General features: G+C 41.2%; 1 protein-coding gene and 1 long non-coding RNA gene across 3 annotated transcripts; one reads left to right on the plus strand and one right to left on the minus strand.

The window, feature by feature from the left end:
* Window positions 1-8,282: 8,282 nt before the first annotated feature.
* On the minus strand, window positions 8,283-8,919 carry LOC122030504. 2 transcript variants are annotated; one of them, XR_006125446.1, is made up of 4 exons: window positions 8,771-8,919; window positions 8,613-8,705; window positions 8,415-8,521; window positions 8,283-8,328 (listed from the first exon to the last, which is right to left on the minus strand). It is a non-coding gene; the product is annotated as an uncharacterized LOC122030504 (long non-coding RNA). The 2 variants fall into 2 exon arrangements; XR_006125447.1 differs by having other exon boundaries at window positions 8,310-8,339.
* Window positions 8,920-10,453: 1,534 nt separating this feature from the next.
* LOC122029841 (stromal cell-derived factor 2-like protein) lies at window positions 10,454-14,138 on the plus strand. The gene is made up of 6 exons (XM_042588972.1): window positions 10,454-10,813; window positions 10,896-11,036; window positions 12,117-12,257; window positions 13,535-13,584; window positions 13,675-13,804; window positions 13,896-14,138. Exons 1-6 carry the CDS (start codon window positions 10,709-10,711, stop codon window positions 13,977-13,979), a joined length of 651 nt encoding a protein of 216 aa, XP_042444906.1. The 5' UTR covers window positions 10,454-10,708; the 3' UTR covers window positions 13,980-14,138.
* Window positions 14,139-21,402: the final 7,264 nt, after the last annotated feature.

A 21,402-nucleotide genomic window follows, 5' to 3' on the forward strand; every position in this document is an offset into this window, starting at 1 on the left:
CATCTGTATTGCATTGCATTTCCTCTCCATTTCGGTTATAATACCCTTCCTCCTCACTCCAACTAGGCTCATAGTAATCAACAAGTGTTGCACACGGGTTCAGAACCTCATCTTCTTGAATACTAGCTTCTTCATTTAGATCAAATGTGAAATTACTGCTTGTATTTTTATTTGTGTTATGCACACAACTATACTGTGAAGATGATGGAATATTTGTTCTGGATACTTCTCCTATATTATCTGCATGTCCAATGCTAGAAGTTGCATCAAGAGTATTCCATATCTCAGATAGAATTTCGTCAGTTATATGATCATCCCTGATAAATAAATTACAAATTATTTTAGTAAATTTACAACTACATAATCTTTTTCTGTAGTTAAATTGTAATTTTGCTCAAATTAGGAAGGGTCTGATGTAAAAGCAAAGTTTTAACCACATAACACATTATCGATATCAGGCCCAAGGTGGACCTGATATCATAGATATCAGGCCACTTTTGAAACAGATACTTCTTGTAAACTAGGCCCACCACTGACTAAACCCTAAACCATAAATAAACAATTTTTAGCCAAACTTAACTATCTACGTCAAAAACTAACATGAATTAAATCGATTAAGTCTTCTATTACATCATAATTCAGGTGTTATTGAATATTATTCCCCACACAACCAAAATTAACCATAAAACCACTTTTTGCTGCCACCCTTCACACACAAATGGTGTACTTTTTATTTACCTTCACTACCCTATTTTACAGTAAAAAAATCCATACATACATGTCTAAATCTTTAAATGTGTACTTCTACTAATTTCCCTCTTGCAAGAAGTTTGTCCTTCTCGGCTGACCTTCTTAACTTAATTTGTCCTTGGTCTCCTCTAGCAACTCTTACGCAATTATGCCATAAACCTAACTGGTCTATTGCAATCGCCAACCACCACGAGCAGTAATGGCAAGCGCAGGGTTCATATTTTTTTTCTTTCAAATTTATAACACCACACAGAGGGATGAAGGGAGAGAGACGGTGAGAAGACGTGTATCCGAACCACAAATTATTTTTCTATTCTACTTTCGGCTTGGATGCTTGGAAAAATGTGTTTCAAAAAGGCGGTTGCCAGGTTAGCCAGAGGGGTAATCTGGGAATTGATTTTGGTAAATTCCGTCTTTTGGTAAATACAAAACTGTGATGCACTTTTTGATAAATACATTAACCGTAGTACGCCTTTTGATAAATTACCAAAATAGAAAAGGTAAATCGAGTCTACAAGATGGATGAGGTCAATACCAACCACTCTAGTTGAAGAAAATATTTAATATAATCGTTTCTTAAACTCCCCATCTTTGATGATTATGGTAACAATTTTAAAGACGTGCCACACTTCAGTGGAATTCTAGTTGTACGTGGCATCACAAAGGTATTATTACATATTTATTTAATGGATACGAAAATCATGATTTTCCAAACAATTCCTTTGTCTTTACTAATGAGAAAGATATCTTCAATGGAAAGCATGTACATAGGCTATTGGGGGACATCGTCTGTTAGGAACTCTCATTTCAATGGGGGCTAGATGATGAACCCCTTCTTTGTGATAAATTCTAATATTTTATATTCAAATTTTATTGTTCTTTTAGTATTTTATATTTAGAGATATATGTCAAATCTTAAAATTCACATGTTATTATTGATTTTAAAAATATCGAAGGTGCTAAATTAATACAAATAGGCTTCTTAATATATGTGAATGATTAGATAATAATAAAATTATAGTTTGTGCATTTAATATTATAAAGTTCTGTTATTTTGTTTATGAAAAATATTTTTGTATTTTCTTAAAATGATATAAATCGTAATTGGATGTGGCGTCAAAAAGATGATAATGATTATCTTCTCAATAAGTTTATTGAAGGGGTCAAAGAATTATTGAAGTTTGCCTATGAATATCCGACTTGTGTTCTATGATAACAAAATAAGATGTCCATGCAGCAAGTGTCGCAATAGAAAATTTTTAATGGAAAAGGATGTGCGTTATCACCTCGTCAAAAATGGATTTACTCGTGGCTACGAGCAATGACATACACATGGTGAACCATTAAAGAAAACTAATCATTCTGAAATACTTCATAATGAAGAAGGATCTCATTATAGAACTATGGTGATTGAGCGTATTAATCAAGGTTTTGATTGGACTTCGCTAAGTAATGAATAACCACCAAATTATGATGCATAGAAATTCTTTGACTTATTAAAGGATGTTGATGAACAACTATGGAATGGTTACAAAAATCACAATAAACTTTCAACTGTAGCACAATTGTTAAATATTAATTCTAAGCATAATCTACTTGAGGCATGTTACGATAGATTTATGTCAATAATAAAAAGCATGCTACCACAAAGTGATAATTTACTATCAAATTTATATAAAACAAAGAAGCAACTTGCTAATCTTGGACTTGGTTATAAGAAAATTGATGCGTGTGTAAATAATTGTATTCTATATTATGAAGAATATAAAAACTACAAAGAATGCCCCATTTTCTTTCATTCTATATACAAGCCTAGGAATCTTGGAGTGCGGAAAGAAGTGTCTTTTCATGTATTATGGTACTTGCCATTAATACCAAGACTTAAGAGGCTTTATACATCTACATATACTTGTGAGCACATGACTTGACATGCAAAAAATCATTGTCTAGATGGAAAAATGGCACACCCATCTCATGGTGAAACTTGGAAGCATTTTGATCGCACTTATCCTTCATTTTCCTCATATCCTCGTAATGTGCAGCTTGGATTATGTACAAATGGATTCAATCCATTTGGTCATCAAAGCACCCCTTCTTCATGTTTGCCAATAATCATTATAGCTTATAATCTTCCTTCATGGATGCGCATGCATAAGCCTTTCATGTTCCTTAATATGGTTATTTCAGGACCAAAGAGTTTAGGAAAAAATATTGATATTTTTTACATCCTTTAATAGATGAGTTAAAAGAATTATGGACTACTGGGGTCGAAACCTATGATGTGTGCTCTAAACAAAACTTTCAAATGAAAGCTACACTTTTGTGGACAATTAGTGATTTTCCAACATATGCAATGTTGTCTGGTTAGAGTACTCATGGTTGGTTGACATGCCCTTACTGTATGGAACATACAAAATCATTCCAACTTCAGTGTGGGAGAAAGGTCTCTTGGTTTGATTGCAATCAACAGTTCTTACCTCATGATCATCCTTTTAGAAGACAAGAATACAAGTTTCGAAAGGGTAAGGTTGAAAAAGATTCTCCACCTCTTCGTTTATCTGGAGAAGGCATTTATCAAAGAGTAAATAAACTTCCACATGTAACATTTGGGAAACCACCAAGTGTCACCCAACCTATTGATGGATTTGGAAAAATACATAATTGGGTTAAAAGAAGTATATTTTGGGAGCTACCTTATTGGCAAACAAATCTTATTCGGCTCAAAGTAATCATCAAGTATTGTACAAGGATTCAGAACTTCATCTTCTTGAATACTAGCTTCTTCATTTAGATCAAATGTTAAATTACTGCTTCTATTTCTATTTGTATTAGGCACACAACTATACTGCGAAGATGATGGAATATTTGTTCTGGATACTTTTCCTACATTAGCTCCATGTCCAATGCTAGAATTTGTATCAAGTGTATTCCATATCTCAGAGAGAATTTCTTCAGTTATATGATCGTCCCTGATAAATAAATTCCAAACTAATTTAGTAAATTTGTAACTACATAATCAAGTGTTGTCATTAATTTGTAATTTTGCTCAATTGAAACCACTACAAAGGGTTGAGCGAGGAAAAGATCTATATGATGTAAAATCAAACTTTTAACCAAAGATCACGTTGGGTCTAATATCGATGATATCAGGCACGCGTTGGGCTTGATATCATCGATATCAGACCCCTACTAAAGTACACAATTCTTGTAAACTAGGACCACCACTGACTAAACCCTAAACCCTAAATAAAAAATGGTTAGCCAAACTTAACTATCAACCTCAAAAACTAACAAGACTTAAATCGATTAAGTATTCTATTACATCATATTGCAGGTGTTGTTAAATATTTATTTCTCACACAACCAAAATAAACCATAACAATCATTTTTTCCACCACCCTTTGCTATAATACTGTAATTTATATTTACCATCATTACCTTAATTTACAGTAATAAATCTATACATACATGTCTAAATCTTTAAATGTATTCTTCTACTAATTTCTCTCTTACAAGAAGTTTGTCCTTCTCGGTTGACATTTTTAACTGCAGTTGTCCTTTGGTCTCCTCTTGAAACTCTTACGCCAAGATCCCGAAAACCTAACTGGTCTATTGCAATCCCGCCAACCAGCACGAGCAGTAATGGCAAGCGCAGGGTTCATATTTCTTTCGTGTTTATAACACCACGCAAAGGGATGAAGGGAGAGATGTCGGTTGGTCCTAGGAAGATCGTACTGGTTCCACTGTACAAAAATTTTGTACAAATCCTGAACCTTTCCTAACAACCTATTGTGTTCTTTAGAAATTAAATTCGGAATCGCAAACGGAACTTAACATTATTGATTCCAAATTTAACTTATCTGTTCTTAATGGTTTATACTTGGATCGCAAACGATGCTTAACATTATTGATCTAAATCCACATATGTTATAAATTCAATTAAATATTAATTTCTATAATTGGCTTCCAGGACTGCATGGCGAGGTACTATGCCTTCTTGGGTATGAGATCATCCACCACCGCCTAGACAAAGCCTTTTAAAGAAATCTAATATTTAATTTTCTTATATAACTCTAGGTTTAACCAAAAGGAACAATCGAATCACAAATTCGAAATAACAAAACAAAAGAAACACAACTTCAAATATCTAATCCGAAAATCTAGAATCACTAGCCTCTTGTGTTTGGAATTCATACAAAGAAAACTAGTATGATGCGGAAAATAATTACTAGTTATACCTTTCTTTGTAAGTAATAACCTCTTGATCTTCTACTGTATTCTTCTTCTTATCTCGGACGTTATGTGGGCAACGATCTACTGAGATAAAAACCACCAACACCTTCCTTCTTGCAAGATTCAGCCACCAACCTTCAAGCTCTAAGGGATGTAAGAGCAAAGCCTCCTTTCTCTCCTTCTTCTCCTAGCTAGAACCGACCACCAAGGACTCCTCTTGTGTTGATGCCGCCGGCCACCAAGGAGAAAGTGAAAAGGAGAAGAGCAAGGAACTTATGGCCAGCCACCACCAAGGAAGAGAGGAGAGGAAAATAGAATAGAGTTTTCTCTTATGAAGGCACCCCTCCCTCTCTTTTATAATCATTGGTCTTGGCAAATAAGGAAAATTTAAATAAACCTTCCTTATTTTCTTTGCCATGAAAAGGAAAATTTAATTGATTAAAACCAATTTTCTTTTCTTAAATCATCATGGTCGGCTACCTCATAGCTCCAAGTAAAGAAAGTTTTAATAACACAAGAATTAAAACTTCATAATTTGCTTCTGAAATTTTTAATAAAAATGTCTCTAATAATTTTTTCCTTCATGGTTGGTTATAAAAGGAAATTTTATAAATTAAAATCTCTCTATTAAAATATGTGGATGATTTCCAAAAAGGAAAGTTTTCTTTAAAAATTAAAATCTTTCTTTCAATCTACAAATAAGAAAAAATATCAAATATTTTCTTAATCTTGTGTAGAAACTTATAAAAGAAAATATTTAATTTTAAAACTCTCTTTTAAATCATGAACATGGTTACAAAGAAGGAAAATTTTATCAAAAATTAAAATCTTCCTTTTAACTATAAATAAGGAAAGATGTCAAATCTTTCACTTAATCTTTTGTAGAAGGAAATATTTAAATTTTAAACTCTCTTTTAAAACCATGATATCCACAAAAGAAAAGATTTTAAATAAAATCCCTTTTATTTTTCTAGTGGCCGACCACCTAAGCTTGGGATCCAAGCTTTGGCCGGCCACCTTAAATTGGCTCCACCCTTAACTTTGGTCGGCCCTAGCTTGGGCTCCAAGCTAGCTTGGCCGGCCACCTCAAGGTGGGTAGAAAGGTGGGTATGCGGTGGGTATAATTCTCTATATACAAGAGGCTACGATAGGGACCGAGAGGAAGAATTGGTTTTGGTCTCCCGATGAAATTAAGCTTCCCGTGTTTGCCCCGAACACCCAACTTAATTTCATCAATAATAATTCATACCACTAAAGAATTATTATTGAACTACCGCATCAATCCCAAATTACATTTTGGGCTCCTTGTTATTATGAGTGTGTTAGTCTCCCTGTGTTTAAGATGTCGAATGTCCACTAATTAAATGAGTTACTGACAACTCTCTTTAATTAATATCTTAGTCCAAGAGCAGTACCACTCAACCTTATTGTCATGTCGGACTAAGTCCACCTATAGGGTTTAACATGACAATCCTTATGAGCTCCTCTTGGGGACATTATCAACCTAGATTACTAGGACACAGTTTCCTTCTATAATCAACAACACACACTATAAGTAATATCATTTCCCAACTTATCAGACCTTTTGATTTATCGAGCTAAATCTCACCCTTTGATAAGTTAAAGAAATGAATACTAAATATATGTGATTGTTATTATATTAGGATTAAGAGCACACACTTCCATAATAACTAAGATTTTGTTCTTTTATTAAGTCAGTACAAAAAGAACTTACTTTAAATGGTCATACTCAGTACACTCAGAATGTACTAGTGTAATTTTATACTTAAGATAAACTAATATCAAATTACACTACGACTATTCCAATTGTTTGTGTCACGCCCCCAGAAGAGTCCCTGTCCGAGAAAATTTCGGCAGCATCTCCCCTGTACGGCGGACAATCAAAATTTTCTACAAGCACTAAATACTCAGCCACAGGCGGCTGGAATAATAACAGTAAATAAAATCAATCACCACGCAGTTTATATATGTATTCAGCCTCTGGCTGTCACAACCACGCAGTTAATAAAATAAACAACAATGGAGGCGGGGTGAGTCCAATACTCAGCAGGTACAGTTGATATGCAAAGTAAAGAAATAACACCTAGCACTAATCATGCGTACAGTCTCCTGATGAATAAAGGTAAATACCAAACTGAAGTAAGCAGGAGAGAAACTATACTAACCAGGACCCGTAAAAGGACAAACAGTCCGAAAGGTATAGAAGACCTGTATGCATGTCAATCAAGGTATCCAAGCAATGTGCAGCATATAAGTGCAACAAACACAAACACAAACAATAAATGCATCATGCATATGATGCCAATGTCATGGTCACCCCTGACGCCAGTCAGCCATCAACAGTGGGACCGAGTGGGTAGGGCTGTGACAACCGTACACTCAGAACACTACTCCGATGAGTGATCGAGTGGACGGGATGCTTTCGGAGTACATACGTACTCCTACCCCAAATCATAAATGGGGAGCGCCATGCTCTCATCTCCTGATAACTTGTGACGGGAGGAATCTCTAACGTGCTACACGTCACACTACCCATGAGCGGATCAACGGAGCACCGAAGAGTCAAACCGACGTGCTACCACGCGTGTCCCGCTACCCATGAGCGCCACAACGGAGCACCGATGATAACCGCAAAGTGCTCGACAATAAAGGAGCAATCAATCACTCAAGATGCAATCATGCGAATGGTGCATGTCACTAAACATGGTAATATACTAAACCAATCTCTGGACATATCATAATGTGCACCAAAGCGAATGAATCATATCAAGGTATCTGATCATATAAGGTATCAAACCTAGGTCCTGACATGGTAAAATATGGTTATATCACTACCCATGAACATGTGGAATCAGGTACATATCCATACAAGATATAAACAAACAATCAATCAACAGGTAGCATGTATTGGGCAGTGATTAACCGAAACAAGTAAGAAACACAATTAATGCATCTTGTTAATTTAATTACTAAGCATATCAAAGACAATAAGTCAAAAGTACCCGCCTCCGATAAAATAGAAAGGTCCAAGCTGACTCCGAGATACTCGTCTCGCGTCAAAGTCCTGAATCAATTCGCACAGTTTAGCTAATTTAATTTTTAAACAAATAGCTAAACTAATTTCTAATCCACTGATCATTTAGGGTAAGTTTCATTAATCCTGATTACACTATTATATAACTTATAAACTTAAGTTATTAATTATTGCTAACACAACTAGCAATAATCTACCATGAAAATCAAAACTCTAAACCTTACCTCAATTCACGGCCGTGATTAATCCATAATCAAGGAATGTGTTTTCTGCTGGAACAAGGTGAGTGGCTGGAAATCCACTTGCAAAACAATCAAGAAGGAAACTCACTAATCAACAAAATAACTCAATTCAAAACATAACCTACTGACCTTACCTCTTCCTTGATGCCCTCAACCAAAGCAAGATTGCCACGACAAGTTCCAACAGCCCCAAATCAAACCTACTGGCCAGACGTAACAACCTACTGCCCTGATCAAGTTGCTGTCCACCAACCGGATCAAGAAGAAATGATCAAGAAATCACAAGACACTCTATTAACAATTAAAGTCCAGTAATAATTTGTTCCCATTACCTCTTCTTCGATGATGACAGCGAGAATCAGAAGTTGGTGAAGCCGCTGTCCACCAAACCCTATACACTAAATTAGCCATCCCACACCCAAGTGCTGCTCACGGCAGGATAAGAATCAAAGCACAGAATTGAAAACAAAAACAAACCCTAAGCCCTCACCTTCAGTTCCACTGGCCGGGTTACAACTACCCCCTGTCACCTTCTTAAGCTCTTGATTTCCGGCGACCTAGGCATAGTGTACAGAGGCGGCGTCGCATAGGGCAGAAACAAGGCCGCAATCACTCTAGATCAGAGACACAAGGAAGGGAAACTTCGGCCGGCGTACAGGGAAGTCGGAGAGGTGGCTCGTCACCGACGGCAGAGGGGGTCAGCATCGCGGGCAGAAGGCCGGCGCTAGAGTAAAAGGTGCGGCGGTGCTACGGTGGTCAGTGGCGCTCGGCACCTAGGGCACGGCGACGGCGATGCTAGGCAGAGGCGACAGCGCTGCTCAAGTCCATTGAGTGCAGCGGCTTCGGCAGGGCTCAGTGGCGGCCGACTGTCGGCTATTGTTTTTTTTTCTCGGCGTCGGGTTCGGGAGTGAGGCTCGGGAGAGAAGGAACACGGGGGGGGGGGGGAGAAAATAAATGAAAAAGAAAAAGGAATTAGGAATTTTTATAAAAGAAACAATTCCTCGCTTAAATGGGTCGTCCAAACAGGCTTTTCCAGGCCCCATTTTTATCCCGTTAACTCGTCCGTACGAGCTCCGAAATATTCCCGAAAAATGTCCAAAAATTCCGGAAAATTCATTTATTAATAATCGTCATTTTTTCCGGTATTTTACAGTTTGTTCCTATCCATCTTAGTCGTGAGCTACTGTTTATAATTTATAAAGAACCGATAACATGATTTTCTGTGTGTGACACCACACACCATGTTATCTACAATATAAATTAATTGAACAACTACACTTAGCATATAAATATAGACATTTTTGACCAATGTGATTCTTTATTTCAAAATAAATGTTTACAAAAGATAGGTTTTTAGTATATACTCTAACAAGAGAGATGGTGAGATGACGTGCATCCGAACCACAAATTAATTTTCAATTCGATTTGTGCCTTGAATGCTTAGAAAATGGTAATTGAAAAATGTGGTTGCCAGGTAGCCAGAGGGGTAATCTGGGAATTGAATTTGTTAAATTACGCCCTTTGGTAAATATCAACTTACAATGCGTCTTTTAATAAATACAATATCTAAGCAACGTCCTTTGGTAAATTGTCGAAAAAATAACGTTTGGAAAAAATAATTTGAAATGATAGAAAGCACAATTAAAAAAAAATAATAAAATAACATTTGAAACAAAACAACGTTTGAAAAGAAATAAAAAAACTAAAAAACTAATTAAATCACATTAAAAAATTATTAATTATTTTTTACTATCATCCATCAATTCTTAAAAACTTCAGTTAGGCCACTAGAGCATAGACATTGATTCATAATATCTCTATCGTAATAATTAGAGATCGAGGAACTGATAATTTAGAATTTATCCTATTATATTAAAAAAAAAAAAACTAGGTTACATTTATTGAACCAAATTAAAAGTTTCTAAAATAAAAAACCTGGCCACATTGTGGCCAGGTTTTTGACACGGTTTCAAAAAGAAAAATCTCAAAAAAAAAAAAAAAATACTATTGAAGATATCCTTAACTCAATTTTAATTCTTTGTTTCTCGTTAAAATTGTGACTAATAATATATTGCCATCTCAGCATAATTGCTACGTGTCAGAATGCAATTGGCTGATAAGCACTAACTGACGTGGTCAAGCGTTGCTTTCTCTTCTCTTTTTCTACAACGTTTGCAGTTCGACGCCAAGCCCATTGCGATCGCCGGGCAGAGAGGGAGAGAGGGAGAGAGGCTCCTCGTCGTCGCCCACTGCTCTGGAGAGCGGCCGCGATCGGGTCGCCGTGGCTCAGCCTGAGGAAAAAGGGCTCACCCGCCGCAGAACCCGTTCGCCTTCGAAGCCCCCCTCTTCGCCTCCGCCTCCCTCTTGGCACGACCACCAAGACCTCCCTTTCTGGCAACAGAATTGGTTCTTGTTCCTGCTCCTCGTCATGGCCTTCTCCTTCTTTGCCCTCGCCGTCTTCCTCTACTTCGGCCTCGAGCTTCCAGAAGGATCCCCTGCACCCGCTGCCGCCGCCGTCGAAGAAGGCGTCGAGGTTGGTGGATCTACTCCGAAACCCTAGATTGCTTCCCGGGTTCCGAGGCAATTTTTAATTTTTAATTTCATTTTTTTTATAGATAACCTACGGTAGCGTTATTAAGTTGATGCACGAGAAGACTAAGTTTCGGCTGCACTCGCACGATGTGCCATATGGGTCGGGGAGTGGGCAGCAATCGGTCACTGGATTCGCCAACGTGGATGACTCGAATAGCTATTGGGTATGGTTAAGTTTAGAATTGTTGGTGATATTACTCCATTGTCTTCTCCTTGCATACTAGATTCTTAATAATAATGCTATTGTTGTGTGTGATCTGCATATAGTCATGATCAACTCACACATGCAGATTGTGTTTGAAGCATGAAAATTCAAAATTTTGGTTCATTGAAGTATTGAACTATAGGTGAATGACTCTCTGAGTCGATCCTGCATCATTCACCAGACATAATATATTATTGACAGAGTAGAAAGGATTAAATGATATTATACTTCCTAATCCATATAGAGAAAGCTTAATAACAAGAAAAATTCATGTAGGCTAACCTTGGGCCGTAAATAGTTGAGAATCATGGATTTTTATTGCCTCTATGCTTCCGAATTGGGTATGAAGCTTTGTTTGGAAAGAAAAAAGAAACATATCATATCTACCATTTATTTTTTGTTTGCTATCTCAACTTAAATAAGTATTTGGAAGCATATGGAATATCTCAACCTTTTTGTATGCATTAGAGGATTAGCAGTAGTAATCCAAAACTTCCATATGGTCTTGTCCCTATTTCTATGTGATCTAATGTACAATAATGGTCTAGTATTTTTTCTCTCTTCATGCTAGTTTGGCACTATTTGCTATTTGCCATTTTATTTTATTGCCTTTTTAAAATACGTTATCATTACTTGTACAATGGTTCAATGCCATATTAAATAAAAATTGTCAATTGCTTTTTGATTGATCACAAGGATTGTGCTGTATTTAACTAGAATAATAAAGACCGGTTATTTGGTTCCATTCACTAGTCAGTTGCATGTTTGGTAGACATTCAAATGTGAACTAGCATTGCCCTGATTAAATTATCTGATTGCTAATCTCAAAATTTCCTAGCATGATATATGGTAAGAAGAGGAAGACTAAAAAAGACTTGGTTAACACTAATAAAATAAGATAAAATTGATTAATTTTAGATGATGATATGGTAAGGGATAGAGCCCAATGACGTAAAAGAATCCATATGCTGACCTCACCTAGTGGGATAAAGTTTGTTTGTTGTTGTTGTGATATATGGTATTATGGTTATTAATGCAGATTGTCAAGTCTCAACCTGATTCATCTGCCAAACAAGGCGATATAATACCTCATGGAACTATCATTAGATTACAGCATATGAGAACACGAAAATGGCTGCATAGTCATCTGCATGCTTCACCAATAACAGGAAATTTGGAGGTCAGTATCACTTATGATGGTCCATGTTGATTGCTAGCACGAACTTGCCATTGATTTTCTGTTTTGGCCTCTGATTTTCTATGGTTCCATTGATTCATTATTCACACACATACAAACATTTGATGTGAAAATAATCCTGCTTTCTTCATGCATCTTGTTAATTGAGGCACATCTAATAATCCTGCTTTCTTCATGCATCTTGTTAATTGAGGCACATCCAAAATTGTTTAGAACAGCTACCACGAGTTTGTCTATATAAGTAAATAAAACACTTCACGTTTTTTTGGCTTTGGATTTTTTGAATTCGGCGCAATCAATTAATTTCTGGATTTCTATTGTATTTGCATATGCACAAAACTAAATTCAATCATAGAATTTGTGGATTGGACAGTTTTATGTATGATTTTCTTTGGTGCATCATTTATTGATGAAGAGCTGGGCAGAACTTGTACTTTGGTGGACAGATTTTGTGGCTTTAGGTTTTCTGCTTATGGATTAGCAATTAACTGAAATGCAAATCTAGGAGATCCAGCTAGGATGATTAGGAAATACCATAATCAATAGGATCAGAAATGGATAACGCTTATCAAAGGACCAAAATATGATTAATAATAACATCATGATCAATCAATTGAAATAGCAGCAAAGGTGCTTGCAGTAAATCTTTTAGTTTCGTGACTAGAAATACCACATAGAAAGCTTGGCATCGTCCTCATCACCATCCTGTATTGAGCCACTTCAACAATAGATCCGGTTTTCAAAGAGTTTAGAGTTCCTTCCAGATGAGTCAAAGATCATTTACTTGCACTCACTGTGCTGAATTGTCATACGAATCCAAGTAACAGCACAATACATAGATATCTGTCAATCTGTAGTTTCCGTTGAATTGATTATTTTTTAAATTTTTTCTGAATACGTTAAAATTGTTGTAATTAATGGGTTCTACCTTTCAAGCTAGCTCCAGATGCCTTGTGTAGGTTACATGCCATCCAAGTGCACCCTTTCTTCTCCTGATCTTGATAGTGCTATTAGCTCGAACAACAAACTTGAAACTTCCTTTTAGTTATATCCTAAGTTTGGGGAAGACAAATTGTCGCCTGACTGTATAAGAATTTCTCAGGATATTATTCCCTCCAACATTGGCGAAAACAGCATCACAGACACTGATTCACCAATTTTCTTCACTTCTTGGCTTTTGCACACAAAATAAATTGTCGGTGTTGATCTTATTTACCCAATTGTGATCATTTTCCTTTTTCTATTGATCTCTACTATAGGTGAGTTGCTTTGGAGGAGACGACAGCTCTGACACCGGAGACTTTTGGCGGTTAGAATAGCTTCATATCTATTCCTTTTCACAGATCAATGCATCTTTTGGATTACGTTCCTTACCTAAATCACTACTTTCATCTTTTAGTTTGGAGATTGTGGGAAATGGGAAGACATGGAGACAAGATCAGCGGATAAGGCTGCAACATGTCGATACAGTCAGTTACTTACACAGTCATGACAAGAAATATACTCGCATAGCTGGAGGACAACAAGAGGTAATTGATTGTGACACCAACCTCATTTCAACTAAAATGTAGACGTGCTAGTGTCATTACTGATCAACTTATATTTTTGCCATGCCTTCAGGTTTGTGGAGTTCGCGATAAGCGACCTGATAATGTTTGGTTAGCAGCAGAGGGTGTCTTTCTTCCAATCAATTCGAGCAAGTGAAAATTTCAAATTCTCGATCAGTATAAAACATCAGTTACTCCTGTCTTTAGCTATTTATGTTGAAAAAAGGTTATGTTAATTGTGAGTTCTTAGTATGCAGACCTGAACCATCATCTATTTATCATTCATCTCAATCTATCGGATTTTACTTGTGGTTAATGTGTTTAGAATCATCCAGTCCATCTTTGCTCTACCGAACTCGTTAGGGTTACCCGAAAGAGATTGTTTCTTTGCGATCGAATTAGAAGACCACCTCCTAAATGTCTCCTCCTCGATGGAGAAGGCTCTTCTCCTCCTTGGGCAAGTCCACTGTTACTCTACTAGTCCTATAAAACGATTAGGATGTAGGATCATGAGTATACTCTAATAGATAATCCTTTGGGATAAGTTTTATATATATATAATGAAAATACTATTGGATCCAGCATTATTGTAGAAGTTATTTGATAATTACTACAATGTATTTAAAATGAGTTTATGATAGGATTTATATCGTATAAAAACTATCAAGTGTATGTTATAATGTCTAGAAGTTATTTCATAGTTGCTACAATATAATTAGAGCGAGTTTATAGTTTATGATTATGGATGCTACAATAATTATCTAATAGTCTATATTATATGTATATTTTAAAGTGATTTGGATAAAATTTAAATAATTTTAATTAAGTTAGTAAATAATATCTTGATATAAAGTTATGATTGTCGCAGCGAAGTTCATCAGTGAAAACTCGTCGCGATTGAGTTGGCACCTTGTGTGGCCCCGTAACTAAGTCAGGGCTTCGACTCCTCCTTGAAAGAGAGAGAGAAGAAAAAGGAGGAGTTAGGGCTATAGAAGAGAGTGGGAAGAAGAAGTTAAGGCAGGGGAGGGAGACACACAAATGAAACAAAAAAACGTGAACGATGAAAAAAAAAACTCACTGTTTTTTTTTTAATGGATGGCTTCGCTCCTCTCTTCGAGAATGGGAGGGAAGAAGCGACTCGCTCCTCACTATGAGAAAGAGAAAGGAGAATGCGAGACTGTGGCCAGAGAAGTTAGGGCACGAAGGCGACAGGCTTCACTCCTCTCTTCGAGAATAGGAGGGAAGAAGCGGCTCAGGGCTCAGGAGCTTCGAGAAAGAGGAAGGAGGAGGAGGAGGAGAGTTAGGGCACGGAAGGAGAATTGTGAAAGAGGAAGGAGGAGGAGGAGGAGAGTTAGGGCATGGGTCATAAAAGATGAAGCCATGTCGGCGGTTTTTTTGTGTGAGGTGGACGTGGCCACGCAAGGTGCCACTCAATCGCGATGAGTTTTCACTAAGGAGCTTCGCTGCGAGAATCATAACTAAGTTAACTCAACTTTTATAAGGTATAAATCTAAAATCTGAAATTTAAATTTACCTAAACATATTATAGTAACTATAACTACGTTTGGTTGGGTGTAATATAATCGAGCTTGTAATATAATCAAATTTGTAATGTAATGTAATGTAATGTAATCTTGATTACACTACTATATTTGGTAATATAATGTATGTTGATCCTGTCCGAAAGCTGAATCAATGGACGCTGGGCACGTGGCGCTCTCCAACTGCTGACGTAGATCCCTGGCCGTCCACACGGACTTCCGGCGAACCTGCAAGCAAGTCGGGCCGGGAAGGGGTTCCCGGCGACGACCCTCCGACGCTCAAGTCAGGCAAAGCTCAACAAGAAAGTGGCTCCGAGAATCGTAGAATGCGTACCTCCGACGAAGGATGAGGGCCTTTATATAGGGAAGTGGAGAAGCGAGTGCACACATACAGAGGTGTACACGTGTCCTCAGCCCATACCCCAGAAAGGGCCTGTCAGTGAGCTTACCTGACCCCATACTGCTACAGTCCAAGCATGTCTTCGATGGGACAGCGGAACCCCCTGTTGTAAGATTTGGAGTATGGCCTAAACGTAGAGCTTGCCCGCTGTCAGAAAAAGATGTCCCTTGTCCTTTTCCCCTTGCTTCCGGCCGGGCGTCCGGCCGGCCCGCCTCCGGGCGTCCGGCCGGCTAGCCTCTGCCTTACGTCCGGTCGGGCACATATAGTGGTCTACTTGGAAGATTCTCGGTGATGTGCTTTGTGGAGACTGTTAGCAGTATGCTACCTCATGTTTCGGCCGAGCGTGCCCTCCGCTCGGCCCTACGATCCTGTACCATGAGCGTCGGGGCCCAGCTTCCTGCTGGGGCGCCTTTTGCCATCAGTTAGACACCGGTCAGCCGGCCGGGCGTTCGACCCACCCATCTCCGGTCGGCCACCTGGCCCTTTGACTTCCACGTGGCATTGACTCCCCAGAACGGGGGTCCCCTGTTCTTACCGCCGGATCACTTGCCTCCCCTTCAAGTCTAGTCGAAGGAGGCGATTAGTCCGACTGACTGGACTGCGAGTCTAGCCGGGCGACGCCTTCATGCCATTATCCTCCGCTCGGCCAACCACAGGGATGGCCTTAAGGTTAGTCAACAGCAACATTCCTTGGACCTCCTCGTAATCTGCGCCAATCTTCGACATTAAGGCTGAGCATGCGCTCATTAAATGCTTCGAATGGCTGAATGCCACGTGGCGCACTGTCGTCATCGTACGGCGGCGGCGGCGTGGTGCTTTGATGGGATCAAAGCGGTTCGAAATGGACGGTGCGATGCACGCTTTGATTCCCGTGACCTGGATCCAACGGTGGAGGCCGCCCGGCCTCCGCCCTATAAAATCTTCGTTTTCTCCTCCGTCGCCTTACTCCTTCCTTTGCGAGCTCCCGGTTAACCCTCGCGTTCTGAAGCTCCGGCGATCGTATTCTTCTGCTTCCGTCGATCTCAGGTGTTCTTCCTTCGATCCTCCTTTTTCTCGTAGGAGTCTCTTTTCTTTCTCGTTTCCGGTGCTCTCTTTGCATTTCTTTCCCCAGTTTTCACTTCCAGGGTACTCTTTTCGCTTGCTGTCGTCTTTCTTCTGCCTTTTTGATTTCTCTCGCTCGGACCATGACTAGTTCTTCTCATCCTGAAGACCAGTCTCTCGGCCCATGGTACACTACCATGCAGTCACGATTCGACCAGCGTGACTTTGATGTTCTGACAGATAATTTTGAAATCCCCGCTGACTTTGAACTTCTTTTAGCCGGTCCCTCCGCTCGGCCACATAGGCCGCCGCGCGGAGCTTTCTGTGTGTTCCGCGACCAGTTTACTGCCGGTCTGCGTTTCCCTGTACATCCTTTCATTATAGATGTTTGTAACTTTTTCGGCGTTCCGCTCGGCAGTCTAGTACCCAACACTTTTCGCCTTCTCTGTGGGGTTGTTGTTTTGTTCAAAATCCACAACATCCCGCTCCGACCGGACATCTTTTTTTATTTTTATTACCCCAAGCAGTCCGAGCCGGGCACCTTCATGTTCAAGCTCGGCCCGGCCTAGTCTTCTTTAACAAACTGCCTTCTTCCAATAAACATTGGAAGGAGTATTTTTCTATATTCGTATGCCCGATCAGGCCAATTTCCGGACCAAGTGGCAGGTTGACATACCCCCCACTCCCGAGCTGAAGAAGTTCAAGACCCGCCCGGACTACCTCCATGCTGCAAATATGCTAGCCGGTCTGCGACTTGACATCAATAAGCTTCTTCACGAAGGAGTGATGTACATCTTCGGTACGGACTCCTCTTCCGAGCAGCTTCGGTAAGAATTTAACTTGGGCATATGCTTTGATTGCTAACTGATTTCTCTTCTTTCCTTTGCAGCGGACATCGTCATGGAGTCGGTAATGGCCGGCATTCTGAAGAGAAAGGTGGCGGCGCTCGAAGCCGCGGCAACCAAAGAAATGGAAGCGCTTGGTATCCAGCCGGTCGGCTCACATGAAGAAGAGAGCGGGACACATGCCGGGGAGTCGGCCGCTCAGGCTTCTCTCCCCGAGCCAGCGGTTGGAGCAACCATCAGCCAAGAGCCTTCCGCTCGGGGTGACGACTTAGCTCCGAAAGAAGAGCAGCCTCTCCCCAAAAGGCGACGAGTGGAGACTCCCGTCCGTTCGGCCACGTCTGCTGTTCAACCTGCCGCCCGAGCCACTGCAAGTGCTCGCGGAAAAGCTCCGGAGGTCGAAGCCATTTCGTCCGATCGGACTCCTTCGGAATGGGACGACCCGGTGGCCCCTATTGAGGCTGTTCCAGTCAGCACCCTTCCGCCCTCTCAACAAGTCAGGCGTTCAACCATCCACTCTCAGTTTTCGGCGGCGACCTCTAATCCTCCGACGCTCGGGCACGCATCGCGCTCATCCCCCTTCGAAATTTGGCCAATAGTCATATGCAGCAGGCCACAGGGGTAAGTTTATTTTCTCCGAATTTTGTATGCATTCCTTCCGATCGGCCAATAACAACTTCTTTTGTCAGAGATGGGTGGAGGAGATTGTTGTCTCCAACCGCTTGGCCTTAGTAGATGAAGAACTAAGGCAACTGAAGGCGGTAGTCGGTCCGTCCGGCCCTCAAGACCCTTCATATTCTGAGCTGCAAAAGGAGCTGAAGAAAGCTCAAGATCTGTTGGCGGCCGAGCAGAAGAAGACGGTCGATCAGGCCCACGCCCTGGCCGAGTCCGAGCGACAAGTCAAGTCGCTCGACACAAAAATAACCCTGGCTACCACTCGAAAAAACACGGTCATCTCCGATCTGGAGAAAAAGAACGTGGAGGCTCGGGGCCTGGAGCTGAAGGTAAAGGAGCTGATGGAGCAGCTTGATAGAGAGAAGGCGGGTCGCTCGGCCGACGTGGAAAAGCTTCAAAATCTGAATGAGGCCCTTACTGCCTCCCAGGCGGCTCTCAAAGAATATCAAGAGGCCGAGCCGAGTCGGGTCGCTGCCCTAAGACAGAGCTACATCCGCTCGCCTGAATTCTCGGAGAAAATCTGCGAGCGGATGTACACAGCCTTCGACTTGGTTATAACCGCCGCCACCACGTATTTGAAGTCTAAAGGTCTTCTTCCGGAGTCCACTACTATTCCGGTCGGCGATCAAGTGGCGCTCCTGGACAACATCCCCAAGGACCTTTATGATTACATTGAGTAGACGTCTGTATATGTAGTTAGGCCGCTAGGCCAAAAAATGATCCTTTTTTGTACTTAGGCCGCTCGGCCTAAAGTTTTAATTTTAATGCAATGTTTTCCCTTCGCGTACTTTGTCCTTTTGCACTTTGTCCTTTTGCTAGTTAATATGTGTGTTGTCCGCTCGCCTATTATCACACCTCTGACATTCGAAAGGGATTTTTATGAAGTACTTGGCGTTGCCCTTCCGCTCGGCTAAATATGTAATATTTCGAATGCGTGACATTCCGCTTTGATAGCAGAGATCGCTCGCTAGAAGCCGATAAGTACCTTTGGGCTCTGAGCCGAGCGGAACGTAGAGTCGGTCGAACGATATTGATGGCAAGTTTCTCGGACACTTGCAGTCCTTTTTTATGGCCTTCTTCCGCTCGGAATATTTATAGACGCCGGCTCGTCTCTCGATATTTAACGTCGGAGCTCGACGGTTTTCCGCTCGGAGGGTTTAAAGACGCCGGCTCGTCTCTCGATATTTAACGTCGGAGCTCGACGGTCTTCTGCTCGGAGGGTTTATAGACGCCGGCTCGTCTCTCGATATTTAACGTCGGAGCTCGACGGTCTTCCGCTCGGACGTTTATAGACGCCGGCTCGTCTCTCGATATTTAACGTCGGAGCTCGACGGCCTTTTTCAAGGCTAACTTCAATACAGCCGGTCGGCGAAGATATTTGCCATCTTTATAATCTTGCTTCCTGCATTACAAGGACATAGGCGACCGAAATGTGTATAAATTTACATTTAGCGCACCTTTCCCCCAGCTCGGATATCGTACCCCCGGCCGAACGGCTCGGGGTCTTCTTCGTCGAGCGCTTGGCTCGGATATTATACCCCCGGCCGAACGGCTCGGAGGGTTTATAGACGCCACTCGTCTCGATTTTAACATCGGAGCTCGGCGGTCTTCCGCCGGAGGGTTTATAGACGCCTCGTCTCTCGATATTTAACGTCGGAGCTCGACGGTCTTCCGCTCGGAGGGTTTATAGACGCCGGCTCGTCTCTCGATTTTTAACGTCGGAGCTCGACGGTCTTCCGCTAAGAGGGTTTATAGACGCCGGCTCATCTCTCGATTTTTAACGTCGAAGCTCGACGGTCTTCCGCTCGGAGGGTTTATAGACGTCGGCTCGTCTCTCGATTTTTAACGTCGGAGCTCGACGGTCTTCCGCTCGTAGGGTTTATAGACGTCGGCTCGTCTCTGGATTTTTAACGTCGGAGCTCGACGGTCTTCCACTCGGAGGGTTTATAGACGTCGGCTCGTCTCTCGATATTTAACGTCGGAGCTCGACGGTCTTCCGCTCGGAGGGTTTATAGACGCCGGCTCATCTCTCGATTTTTAACGTCGGAGCTCGACGGTCTTCCGCTCGGAGGTTTATAGACGCCGTCTCGATTTTAACGTCCGAGCTCGGCGGTCTTCCGCTCGGAGGGTTTATAGATCCGGCTCGTCTCGATATTTAACGTCGGAGCTCGACGGTCTTCCGCCGGAGGGTTTATAGACGCCGGCTCGTCTCGATATTTAACCCGGAGCTCGGCGGTCTTCCGCTCGGAGGGTTTATAGGCCACTCGTCTCTCGATATTTAACGTCGGAGCTCGACGGTCTTCCGCTCGGAGGGTTTAAAGACGCCAGCTAGTCTCTCGATATTTAACGTCGGAGCTCGACGATCTTCCGCTCGGAGGGTTTATAGACGCCGGCTCGTCTCTCGATATTTAACGTCGGAGCTCGACGGTCTTCCACTCGGAGGGTTTAAAGATGCCGGCTCGTCTCTCGATTTTTAACGTCGGAGCTCGACGGTCTTCCGCTCGGAGGGTTTAAAGACGTCGGCTCGTCTCTCGATATTTAACGTCGGAGCTCGACGGTCTTCCGCTCGGAGGGTTTAAAGACGTCGGCTCGTCTCTCGATATTTAACGTTGGAGCTCGACGACCTTTTAAGGCTAACTTTGAAGCGGCCGTTCGGCGAAGCTATTTGCCCTTTAATCATTTTTGCTTCCTGCATTACAAGTACATAGGCGGCCCCAAAATTTATACAAAAATGAGTTACATCAGTGCACCTTTCACCAAGCTCGATAAGGTTGGAGATGATTCGCGCTCCATGGCCTATCCAGTTGCCGCCCATCTTCATCCTCCAAATAATAAGCGCCCGAGCGGAGCTTTTCGATGATTTTGAAAGGGCCCGCCCAAGGAGCTTCTAGCTTGTCGACGTCTCCGACCGGCTTTACTTTCTTCCTGATAAGATCGCCGACCTGGAATGATCTGGGGATTACGCGCCGGTTGTAGTTTTGCTTCATCCGTTGCCGGTACGGCATCAGTCGGACGGACGCCTTGGCTCGCTCTTCTTCGACCAAATCCAGCTCCATGTTCCTCCGCTCGACGTTGTCATCA

The sequence above is a fragment of the Zingiber officinale genome, chromosome 10B, assembly GCF_018446385.1.
Source record: "Zingiber officinale cultivar Zhangliang chromosome 10B, Zo_v1.1, whole genome shotgun sequence".
NCBI classification, from domain to species: Eukaryota; Viridiplantae; Streptophyta; class Magnoliopsida; order Zingiberales; family Zingiberaceae; genus Zingiber; species Zingiber officinale.